The 12973-nt window shown below is 45.7% G+C and overlaps 1 protein-coding gene across 1 annotated transcript in view; it reads right to left on the bottom strand.

The window, feature by feature from the left end:
• The window catches only part of GGH (gamma-glutamyl hydrolase), an 879365-nt gene that overhangs the window by 176301 nt on the left and 690091 nt on the right, over positions 1-12973 (bottom strand). Inside the window, exon 5 of the mRNA XM_044067735.1 lies at positions 8802-8940. Coding sequence (XP_043923670.1) covers positions 8802-8940 — 139 coding nt within the window. The remainder of the gene's footprint in view (positions 1-8801; positions 8941-12973) is intronic.

The following is a 12973-nucleotide window of genomic DNA, read 5'->3' as shown; positions in this document are numbered from 1 at the left end:
AGAATCTTGAGTAGAAGCCGATCCTACTTGGTCTGCCGGCACTGTTTGGATGGCTCTTTTCCCAGGAGTTTTAAACTTCCTGTTTTGCCAAATCCCTTTGACCGGGTGAGATGTCTGGAAGGGATTGTAGAGGCAGGAAACCTTTCAAGGGGATTTTGTAACCCTCGGATATAATCGACTGTACCCACTTCTCTTGTGATAGGGATTGCCAGGCTACTGGGTACAGCGAAATCCTTCCGACTGCCTCCAAGGGTGGACAGTCGGGCAACACCTCAGGGATGCTGAAAGGGCTTCTCAGGAAGAGGCTCCCTGTTGCCCTGGTTCTGAGGACCCCTGCCTCTAGGGCGGCGTTATTGTTACCCCTCTGCCTCTAGGGGTAAACTGACCACGTGTGTCGGTGTAGCTCCTTGGGCTTTACGAACCACATCTTCCCCTTCTGACCCTTGGGATATGGTCTAGAAGGAGTGGAAAACTGGACTCCAACGGCAGAAAGAGTTTTACCGTCTTGTTCACATCTGGTCAAAGTATCCTTCACCTGAGGTCCGAACAAAGCCGAACCGTCAAAGGGTGTTGGTGAAGGACGCCTTAAAGGGGTCCGCAAAATTACACAGCCGCATCCAGGCTTGGCGTCTAAGAGCAACACCTGTGCCTGCGGCCCTGCTCGTTCCATCGGCTGCATAAGATATGAGCCGCATGGAGGAGTTAGATATCAATTCAGGATAGCTAGCTGAGAGGCAATCTTTCCTGAGCCCCAGCAGCTGAAGGATCCTGGACTACTTCCCCAGTTCCTTGAGAATATCTCGTTGAAGCCTGGTGAAGTGACAAAGGTAATTCAGCGAGCATTGCAAAGGTCGCTGAAGAAAACATCCGCTTTCCATACCTGTCCATGGTCCTAGAATCCTTATTAGGAGGATGGACAGGTACTGAAGGATCCGCCAGTTCCTTCTTAGTGGCCGCCACCACCATAGCATCCACAGAGACACCTTTGGACAGGAACTGTTTGTCCGAAGGGGCCGTGATGAATTTGGATGGTCTCCTGGGGACAGGTTCCACAGAATCTGGAGGAGCCACTACCTGCATGAGTGGGTCGAAGGCGGAGACACCCAGGAGGTGGAGGGTCGGGATCCAAAGCCTCCAGGTATACCGACTCATCCTCGGAGGGGTCAATGGAGGGCCAATTCCCCTCTGTTTGAGGAGCTCAAGGATGTCTGAAAATGAGACATCCTCAGAGGGGACCGTGGGGAACCCTCCGACTCATCTAAGTCGGTATCAGATGTAGTAGACTCAGGGGAGTCTGTGTGTTTCCTCTTACGTCCTCTTCCGAGGGGTTTACCTGCAGGGTCAGGAGAAACCGCGGAAGAGGAGGAAATTCCCAGTGGGGAAACCTGGGGCGATGGATCCCTGGGCCTGAGAGCAAGAGGCTGGCAAGAGGCTTCTGCAGGCACTGATGAGGGAGGAGCTAGAGGATAGACCGTTGACCAGGCTCAGAGGCCAGGACACTCCTCATCACCTCAAAGGCTCCTCTCCCGGGAGACCTGAACACACCCGCTCAAGAAACAGGAATGGTCGGCTCCAAGGAGAGAGAAGGCTCGAGGCAGATGTCGGCGCCGAGCTTAAGCTCCGAGAGGGAGAGCGGGTCGGACAAGGGTCCGATGCCACTAGCCCCTCGGGCCGACAGTGGAAACCCGGACCGGATCCCTCCAAGGAAAGTCTCAAGGAGGAGATCGAGCCGAGGATGACGGAGCCGAAGGATGTATCGCTCGCATCAAACAGTCGCTGTCCCAAGCTCCGGCTCCGAACTCTGGTGTGGAGTCGGAGGAGGAATCTCAAGAATTGGGGCTGTAGCGAAGTCTGTTGAGACGGGCTATGGAGCATTTGGGCCAGTGCCTGAGACTTCAACAGCCTGCTTACCACCCTCTCCAAATCGTGGTCAGACAGCCTGGAAGATCTCGAAGATCGGCTCCGATGGCTCCGCTCCGACAAAGAGGAGACCCGGGCAGTGGATACTTAGTATCGAGGGGACCGGGATCTCTTGCGGGCGGAGCCATCGGAGCCGAAGTCCCTTGAACCCCAGATGGAGCCGAGGATCTCGCCCGATGCTGGATAGTGTCGGCTCCAGCCGGAGCCGACAAGGCAACAGTAGTCAGGAGTATCGGAGCCGGCACCGAACCCACTACTCTGGCAGAAGAAGCATCGGTTCCAGCCGAGCCGATATCGGCTCCGACGGCGGAGCCACCGAGGAGGCTTAGACACTGTAGCCTGAGCCTTGGTGGCTTAAGAGGTTTTCCTGCCTTGCTTAGGAGGAGAACCTTCAGGTTTCAACAAACCTCGGAGGATCAGTTTGTTCCTCCTTTCCTGCAGGACTCGCTGGCTAAAGGCATGACACAACGCACAGGAGTCCTGCAGGTGCAAAGGCCCCAGGCAATACACACAAGAAGTGTGACCGCCTGTCAGGGACATTTTCTGACAGCACTGGTCACACTTCTTGAAGCCTGAGACCTTGCCTTCCTTAGACATCCTAACAGGATATACACACACAGTCCCCACAAACACACAACTTAATCCCTACACAGACACACAGGAAGGGAATAACTTGGGGAACTAGGCCTGACTAAAACTTTCACTGGAAAAACTATATTAAAAGTTTAAAAAGGAAGGGAATAGGGTGGGCTGTACTAAATACAGGCTAACCTGACACTGAAGGGAAATTAAACCCCTAACTAACTTTTTTCTTATTTAACAAGAAAAACTTACCTCAGCTGGCAAAGGAGACCTCTTTCGCTAAGCGGCAAACGAGATCTGAGGTAGTTCCGCCTTGCATCATGGGATATAGGGTTGCCTCGAGCTGGTAAAAGGAGTTCTCGAGCTAAAGCTAGTGCCGAGTCGGAGCCGAGGATCGGCTCCGAACCCATCCAGCAAGAATGAAGGCGAGATTGACAACTTAACATCTGCTGGTATTTTAGCATGTGAAATTGGCAGTTTAATGCCCTCATGGATAAAGTGGCAGAAGTATACACCTTCTTCCCCCATCTTTCTAATGCTCTGGAATCTCTTTCTGAAGGTAAAGGATTTTTAGCAGCAGAGGCCTTAATACCCTTAGGACCCTGTGAAATGGTTTCTGGGTCAGCAGCAGGGCTTTTATATAAAATCTGGTGGGAATCAGGGACCCGGTAGTATCTGTCTGGTTTAACTGGGGCAAGAGGTAAGGAGTCTGGATTCAGACTGGCTTCTGCAAAAACATCATCCAAAATATCTAAAACAGGAGGAATAGCAAGGGGCCTATGCTGAGGAAGAAGGAGAAACTCACGGAACCTTTTCTTAGAATCTGAGTAATCCTGTCCTTCCCAGTGGAAGTGTTCCCTCAAGGTATGCAAGGTTTCCCCGAAGGAATAGTCCTCTGGGGGGGAAACTGAGGGAATTGATTCCTCTGCATCAGAGTCTTCACAGGGAGAATAGGAGTAATCCTGGTCCTCAGAAAAACCTGAGGTAATGGAAGCTTGATCTGAGGAAGGGTAGTCTTCCTCCAACCTGGGTGTTTTTTCTAAGGGGGGCTGAGAACCCCTGATAAGAGTAATTAAATCCTCAGCCATCTTGAGCATCTGCTTTTTAGGCATGGGTTGCTGAGAGGGGGTCTGAGGACCCTGTTTCCAAATTTTCATTGGGGCTTTAGATTTTGAGTAAGATCTAATGGTAATAGAAGTAGGCTTGAAAACGCCTTCAGAAACTGAAGGCCTAGCTAAATTTTCTGGTTCCCCGCCAAGAGTGGCGTCAGTGTCTAGAGAGGTAATCGGCTCCGGAGGGCCTGCAACTTCAGATTGAGATGTAGCCGGTAAAATAGATTCAATGGTAGTCAGGGGCTGTGAAGGCGCCTCACTGAGAACCGGAGATCCGGCGGCAGGCCTAAGCTTGGTCTCGGTATCCGTTTTGGGCCTCGGATGCCTATCTTTATCTTTGCGTTTTTTCATTAAGCCTGGTGTCGGCATATCCGACGACATGCTGTAGTTAAATTTTTTGCCAAAATAATGAAGGGCGAACTCCGCCCGACGTTTTATAGTGCGTTTATTGAACCTAGCACAAAAACGGCAGCCCGAGACGTCGTGGTCTGGGCCTAGGCAAGGAATACAGTATGAGTGAAAATCCTTTTGCGGTATTTGCTTCCCACAAGAAATGCAATTATTAACTTTGTCTGACATCGGTCTGAGGCAAGAAAAGTTTCCCCAATGGGGTACTTAGCTTTAGAGAAGACTTCGGCTGAAATCCTTTTCGGAAATCTCAGGAGCTGGCCGACCGGCACTTGCGAACTGCTTCTGCTTCGGGCACCGCACGGCAAGAAAGACTGGAGAAAATGGCGTCGGCTGCCTCTTTTATACCGCTGCCACTCTGATGTCAGGGAAGAAGCGACGACAACCGATGCCGGACCAAGACTTTGGAATTCGGCCGACCGAGGACCCGCCTGACGGCAGGATAACCCCAAGTGTAATGACTGCAGCAGTATGGCACGATGAACATCAGGTCTATATCTGGGTTCCCCCCATTTTAGATACCACTGTAGTTTCCTCATATGCAGTCTTGCATATGGAATTAGAAGAATGCAGGAGGCCATGAACCCCAAGACTTGCAGTATTTGTCTTGCAGATAGCAGGGTTTTTGTGGCCACTTGTTTGAAGTAGGTTATCAAATGAATTTGTTTCTCTGGCGTGAGGTAAGCCATCTGTGAAGCTGTATTCATGCTTGCTCCCAGGAATATTAATTTGTTGACAGGGTACCAGGTGTGATTTCTTTTCGTTTATGGTGTACCCCAGACAAGTTAGAACCCTTTGTACAAAGGCCAGATGATTCAAAAGTATGTCCTGGCTTTCTGCCTGAATTAGACAATTGTCCAGGTATGGGTATATTTGAATATTTATTTGCCTGCAAAATGCAATAACTGGAGCTAGGCACTTTGTGCATACCGTGGGCGCAGTAGATAAGCTAAAGGGCAGTGCAGAGAACTGATAGTGCGTGTAGCCTGCTTTGAAGCGTAGGTATCTTCTGCAAGATTCCCTGATTGAGAAGTGTAGGCATGCTTCTTTTAAATCTAGTGTTGCCAACCAGGCATCTTTGCCTAGCATAGGAAGTAAATGAAGAGTCAGCATCTTGAATTTTGGAATCTCCAAAAAGGTGGTTAGAGTAGATAGGTCTAGGATAGGATGCCATGAATTGTCTTTTCTGGGTACCAGGAAAAGACTCAAGTAGAAATCTTGTCCCTTTTCCTCCTCTGGTATCAGTTGAATAGCCCCCATGCTTAAGAGAGAAAAGTACTTGTTTTTGGGCCTCTGCCCACTGATTTGGGGGTACGTCCGGCCACTCACTTGGTGTTGGCTACATGTGGAAGTGAAATCTGTATCCCTGGGACACTATATTTAAAACTCATTTGTCCTGGGCAATAAGTTTCCAATTCTTTGCATGAAGAGCAATCTTTCCCCCCAAAGGGGCAGTCAGTTGATAAGTGCTTGGAAATTTTAAAAGGAAGTCATTCAGACAGTTTACCATAGGGAGGAGTCTTACTATTTCCAGATTTGGAAGTGGAGGCCCCCCACTGCTTAGTTGTGTGTGTGTCCTGGGACTGAAACCTGGGGTTTTTGCTGTGTCTGGGTTTGGCTTGAGAAGACCTGTAAGGGGCGGGAAAGGACTAATTCTTAGAGGGCCAGTGCCTACTAAATCTAGGAGGCTGAACTTGTAAAAAATCTTTAACAGTTTGCCTAGATTTAGCATTATCTTCCATCTTTTTAAGAACTTCCTCAGCCTTGTTGCCAAACAGGCGGTCCTGATTTAACCATCCAACAAATTAGCTTTAACATCATCAGGCAAAGATTGCTCCTTAAGCCAAGAATGCCTTCTGAGCAGACCCAGTAACACCAGCCCTGCAAGAGGCCTCTAATGAATCAAAAACACATTGCAAAGTATGTTTTCCAACTTGTTCAGCAGAATGCATTAAATCTTGTAATTCTTTATTTTCCACACAGTCAGGAATCAACATCATTTTCTGTTTAAGCAGTCCAATAACATGTTGCTGATACTTTAACATATGAAACTGGAAGTTTAAAGCCCTAATGGCCAAAGTTGCAGAAGTATAAACCTTCTTACCCCATATATCCAGCGTTCTGGAGTCTCTATCAGAAAGGGTCGGATTTTTAGCAGTAGAAGCCTTAATGCCCTTGGGCCCCTGTGAAATAGTCTCTGGATCTGCAATAGGATTTTTAAAAAGGAACTTGTGGGACTCAGGGACCCTGTAGTACCTGCCAGGTTTTCTGGGAGCAGAAGGCAGGGAATCGGGGGCCAAATTAGATTCCAAAAATGCATCATCAACAATGTCTAGTACAGGAGGAATAGCTAAAGGCCTATGCTGAGGTAGGAGAAGGAAATCCCTAGGCCTCATTTTTGAATCAGAAAAATCCTGGCTTTCCCAGAGGAAATGCTCCCTTAGAGTATGTAAGGTTTCCCCAAAAGAAAAATCCTCAGGAGGGGAAGCAGAGAGAATGGAGTCCTCTGCATCAGAATCTTCATAAGTAGATAAGGGCAAATCCAGATCATCAGAAGAATCAGAAAAAACAGAATCCTGATCAGAAAATTCATAATCAACTTCAGTCCTAGGCCTCTTAGAATGGGGGGGGGGTGCTGACTACCCCTGTTAGAGTTATTAGATCTTCAGCCATTCTTATCATTTGTTTTTTAGGCATAGAGGCCTGAGCATGTGGCCTGGGTGTCATTTTCTTAGGCATGGATAGAGATTTAGGCCTAAGTAAAGAAGGAGGCGTCGGTTTAATATGCAAGTCCATAGGCCTGAATACACCCTCAGAAGCCACTGCCTGCATAGCGGCTCCGGACCCATCCAAGGTAGAGACATCCGTGGGTTCCATAGTTGAAGCATCTCACAGCATACCGGACTCTGAATGGGTCTCAGTAGAGGCCTGCGAATCAGAAGTAGCAGGTATCAGGGGCTGTGAAAGCGCCTCACTGAGTACCGGCGAACTGGTGACTGGCTTAGGAGAAGCGTCGGCGGTGGTTATGGACCTCGGCGGCCTGTCTCTGTCTTTATCTTTGTGTTTTTTCGGAATCCTGATAGTCGGATGGCTAACCGACGACATTTCTGGATAGTTAAACCGAGAACCGAAATATTTAGAAGCAAAATATACCGACGACGGATAGTGCGCTGATTAAATACAGCACAAAACCGACAGCAAGGTACGTCGTGGTCAGGGCCTAGGCAAGGAATACAGTACGAATGAAAATCTTTATGAGATATTTGCTTTACACAACTAATGCAATTATTAACTTTTACTGACATTGGTAAGGAGCAAGAAAAAGCTCCCCCAATGGGGTACTTAGCTTTAGTTGAAGACTTCGGTTCTGAAACTCGAAAATGAAAATTTCAAGAGTCGGCTGACCGGCACTTGCGAACTGCTTCTGCTTCGGGCACCGCACGGCAAGAAAGACTGATGTAATGGCGTTGGCTGCATGTTTTATACCCCTGATGACCTGACGTCATGGAAGAAGGGACAGCAACCGACGTAGGACCCAAGACTTTGTTAATCAGGCCGACTGAGGGCTACCTGCAAGCAGACAACCCAAATGTAATGACTACAACAGTGAAACATGAAGAACATCAGGGTACAGAATTCCACAACTAATCAATTAACGAGCTGTACAAAGGCAGACAGCCACATTTCTGGTAGAACTGTTAATCCAATGAAAGATCAGGTTGACAATTCCATATGCTTTGTGGATGGTAGCCGCCTTAAAATCTAACAAGTGAAAGGTCAGCATCTACAAAGACTATTTATTTATTTACTATCTGTCAGTTTTAACTGGTGCCCCTCAATATTGTAAAAAGCTGTTTTTTTTTTTTGCCAGATATCAGAATGTTGCCAACTTTTTCATCTCAAAGGTGACATTATTTCTAAGGAATCATTTGCATGTACTATTATATGTTGTCTGAAGGGAAGTAGCATTAGCAAGGGTAAGAAAAATGCTCCCAAGTTTCCAATTCCCTGCATATTTTGGTAAGCTAGACAATGAATCAGGTTTGTGATCTGAAAAAAAAAAGCATACCCATAAGGTTTAACCACAGGACAGGAACTGTTCTGTTCTTACCAACTGCAAAAGACTAAGGTAATTGTAATCGTAAGGTAATTGTGGACCCAATTTATTATGATTTTATCTCCTTCAGATCTTTATGCTTATGTATGACTATCATGGGGTATAGCATATAACAAACATTTTTAGTGAGATCAAGTAAAGCTGCATGGACAGATAACATCTGTTGTTTTGGGTGAAGTTTTATCTCAGAAAAATGCAATAAATTTCTGTAGAGTTTTCACCAGTCTACAAAAAGATTTGTGAAACAATAATAGCATATATGCAACAAAAAGAAAACAGGAGGAACATACTTGAACAATGGTTACCATGAGGTCCGTATGCAGTTAAATATTTAGGCAAGAACATAATCACAGAAGAAGATATTGTAAAACAAGAAAAGGGCCGTTACTGCATGAGTAGCAGACTACTGAAACAGGCTATCTCAGGATGTGACAAAATAACAAAAATGAAATCACTTAAGATGACACAGGAGTTCAGAAAGAAAAATTCTATTACATCTTCCCGGAAATAAGAGAGGAACAACAAAATGCACAGACTATATATTGAATATGATGGATCAGAATGATCCAGAGTACCATTACAAATTGTAGAGCATCTCTTTCCCTAAATAACAGCAGAGGAATTGGATCTGTACTCTAGATTTTCTTACTGTGATACCTTACCTGAAGTAAAGTTTAATGGGAGAGCAACATTTTCTGTTCTAGTTGCCGTGAGGAGGTTTTCTCCACTGGTAAGGTAGACAAGTTCTTCAAATCCCAGGCATGTTCCCCATAATGGAAAATAATCTGCATCATCATTGGCCTGTAAATTAAAGCACAAGAAATTGCTTACCGTGAAATGTTTTTATTCTGACTTGGAAATCATTCATCTGCAACCACTGAAGATATTACTGAAGACATACAAGAAGCACCCTAACACACATTACATATAAACCTTATTTGCACCACTGCCAAGGTAAACTAGATCTCAAGATGTTGTAGGGGTGACAGAAGTTATTTAGTCACAAATCAAAACTCAACTCCCACGTAGTCTGCTTCAGACATAATGACTACAAACAGGAGCAGGAAATGCAGGCTGGGAATACAAACCTTACGAATGGGAATTGTTCACAATACTACTACTAAGGTTTATTATATTCAGTAAGGATGTCTCAGTCAACTGATTATAAAACTTAAGAAGTGTTAAGTACTTACAATGCACAGAATACAAAATGGTCACCTTAAATTTGATATAGCCATCCCCACACTTTATTCACAAAGTATGTTTAGCTGAGTACTGGTCTTGCACAATTCTCAGAAGTTCTGACAGTCATGTCCACTTTACAGTACTTAAAGAAGGGAACTATGCAGAATTACAAAAATGACTTTGTAGCCTGAAGCACTCTCTCTCCTTGTGTGTGTGTGTGTGTGTGTGTGTGTGTGTGTGTGTGTGTGTGTGTGTGTGTGTGTGTATGTATGTATAAGTGCATATATATGCGGGCACAAGGGCACACACAAACACATACACTGACTGTTAGTGCAGAGAATTAAAAGCTATGAGATGTTAGCAAGTTGATTTTTGTAGCCAAAGTACAGGGTTTGATTCCTTCCACCTCCATTTGGCTAGTGCATGACTCTAAGCAAGTCACTTAATCACAGAGTACCCCTGGGTCATCCCTAAAAAGGGACGACTGTATCCAGTGGGCATACCACCTTCTTAACAAATACACGCACACACACTTCACAAAGTTAATTCACTCTAGAGTCACCACCATGTAGTGAAAATATCAAAATGGGGGTCCTAAAGCAGAGTGAAGTATATCAATTCACTGTTCAAGCCCAAAAATCATAAACGGAGACCTGTTTTACAACTCAAAAACATACCTGCTCTCCTAATAGGAAAGTGTTTCCAACTAAAAAATTGCTTAAGTTCTTTATCAACAAGAAATAATGCAAAGATCTTTCTAGCTTGTGTTTTATTACAGCAGTATTTTATGTTTTTGTTCCAAGAATCGTGTCAGACCATATTGAAGTGCCTCGTGCACAAATCACATATCTCCATCTCAAGACACATTACCTTACAAAGAAAATTTTCCAAACAGCATGTAGCATCATCATCTTCTAAGATGTCAAGAGACTCTACCTTTCATCTCTTGCTACTACATTTTACCCTTGTTAAAAATGTAGTCTAAAGATGTCTTCCTCCTGTGTTTTCTCCATAGATTCTTAAAATAACCCAGCACCTTGTCTTCATTTTCCTTGCCCCGCTGTGATCAATGTTTTGTAAGTTGATGTTTTTCACTTGATATTCTCTGACTTGAGGAGTAAACATTGAATAAAATACACTGCAACCCATATTATACGTTCAATAAGTTCATTAACAGTTCATTCATCTACCATGCTGTCACTTAAAGGTTAACTTAATGATGCCCATCTTTCTCTACGGTCATGCTTAGTTGTTTTTCAAGATTCTGGAGCTACTCTGTTCTTAGCTCCAGCTTATGGGCTTGAATCAGCTTCTTCACCATCATCTATCATCTACATCAACCTCCAAACTCACTGACTAAGCAATGGTGACAATCTGTCACTACAATGCCTTCTTGTTCAGATGAACCACAATGATAGACAAGAGACAGCCACAATGGCCTGCAGGCAGAGGTAAAAAAAAGTACAGGTGTGTACACTTACCATAAATGTAGATGTTTGAGTGCATTCACTGTTGCAGTCATCACATTTGGGTTATCTGTCTACGGGTAGCCCTCAGTCGGCCCGAATACCAGAGTCGTAGCATTTCTGCGTCAGATGCTGTCGCTTCTTCCATGACGTCAGGTCTTCAGGGGTATAAAACAGGCAGCCGATGCCATTACATCAGTTTTTCTTGCCCCAAATATCAGGAGCCCCCAAATAGGGAGCTAGTATATGGTGGGAACACTACCAGTAAAAAGTAAATACCAATGCCATTAGGAATAGCCATAGAGAGGAGCGGTAGATAGACAGAGAAAGCCAGGGGGCTGGAGGGAGGGAAACCAGGACTGCAACAGTGAATACACTCAAACATCTACACTTAGGGTAAGTGTACACAACTGTACTATGTTCTTCATGTTTCACTGTTGCAGTCATCATAATTGGGTTGATTCCCAAAGTTGAGGATGGGTGGAGGCAGTCAAGAAGTGTTAGAGCTGGCTAGTAGGCCTTGCAAGACTGCTGTAGCAAATCTAGCCCAGGATTTGGAAAAGATAGGTAAGTGGGAGTGCTTGGTGAAGGGGTGTACAGAACACCAGGTTGCACCTTCCAGAATGTCCCTGGTAGGGACTCCTCTGAGAAATGCTGTAGAGGTAGAAGTAGCCCCTGAGGGGTTGGTTTTCTGTGGTGCTTGCAGCAGAAATGGATGCAGTGTGCTATCCATTTGGAAATGGTTTGTTTTGAAATGGCCTGACCCTCTGCCCCTGAAGCAAAGCTGACTAGCAGCTGGTCATTTTCTGAAAGGTGTAGTCCTATCAAGGTATTGAGCTGTCTGTGCATGTCCAAAGAGTGCAGTATCCTTTCCCCTTTATTCTGAGGGTTAGGGAAGAAGGTTGGTAAGTGGATGGATTGATTTAGAGCCACACTGGGACACTACCTTAGGCATAAAGGATGGGTTAGTTCTGAGGGAAATCCTGTCTGCATGGAAAATAATGAAGGGTTCCACAGCCGTTAGTGCCTGTAACTCAGACACTCTTCTAGCTGAAGTTATGGCTAAAAGTAAGGCTTGTTTTCCAAGAGAGGAATTTTAAATCTGCTGAAGCAGCAGGTTCAAAAGGGGGAAGCGTGAGCTTTTCCAGTACAAAGTTAAGGTCCCAGGCAGGGGTGGGTGCCCTCCTTGGGGTCCTTAAGTTGTTAGCCTCTCGCAGGAATTGTTTGATGAGAGGGTGAGAAAATAGAGGTGGCTCAGTATTATAATGAGCCGCGATGGCAGAAGCATGAATCTTAATGGAGGAGAAGGATAGACCTCTGTGGAGTAGCTCTGCTAGGTAATCCAGGATTAGAGGTAAGGAGGGTACTGCTGTGTCCTTTCCTTTAGGCCGAGTCCAAGAACAATATCTTTTCCACTTTTCAGCATAGGATTTCCTAGTACTAGGCCTTCTGGCTTCAAGAATGACATCCAACACCTGTTTGCTGAGGGTTGCTGGTGGGGTATTCAAGGGATAAGCCAGGCTGCAAGGTGTAGGGTTTGCAATAGTGGATGCAAAATCTGTCCCTCCTGCTGAGACAGCAGGGTAGGAGTCTGGTGTAGGTGCTAGGGTGGCACCATTGTCACGCTGTACAGGAGTGGGTACCAGTGCTGGCGTGGCCAGTCCAGGGCAATCAGAATTTCCCTTGGCCTGTCTTATTTTATCTTGAATGGTACTCTTGAGAGAAGGGGAAGAGGGGGAAAGACATAGATTGAGAGGTTTTCCCATTGAAAGGATAGGGCATCCACCTTCCAGGCCCTGCTGTGAGGGTTCCTGGTGCAGTATTTGCTTAACTGGTGGTTCTCGGAGGAGGCAGAGAGATCCTCCTCTGGTGTCCACCACCTCTGCATCAAAAGGTTGAAGGTTTTGGTCTCCAATTTCCACTTGTGTGGGTCTAGGAGATTTCTGCTTAAGTCGTCTGCCAGTGACTTTTGTTTGCCTGACAGGAACTGAGCTTGTAGATGGACTTGGTTGCTCAAGGCTGTGTTCCACAGGGCCATGCTAACCTGTACAGTGGGTAAGAATGGGTTCTCCCCTGCTTGTTTATGTACCACATAACTGTGGTGTTGTCTGTTTTTATCAGCCAGTTGTCCTGGAAGGATTAGGTATCTGAAAGCTGTCAGAGCATTCTGTACGGCTAGCATC

Source organism: Protopterus annectens, chromosome 1.part0 (assembly GCF_019279795.1).
Source record: "Protopterus annectens isolate FY-2018-M chromosome 1.part0, PAN1.0, whole genome shotgun sequence".
In the NCBI taxonomy this organism is placed as follows: Eukaryota; Metazoa; Chordata; order Ceratodontiformes; family Protopteridae; genus Protopterus; species Protopterus annectens.
This window is presented reverse-complemented; position numbering and strand designations above follow the sequence as displayed.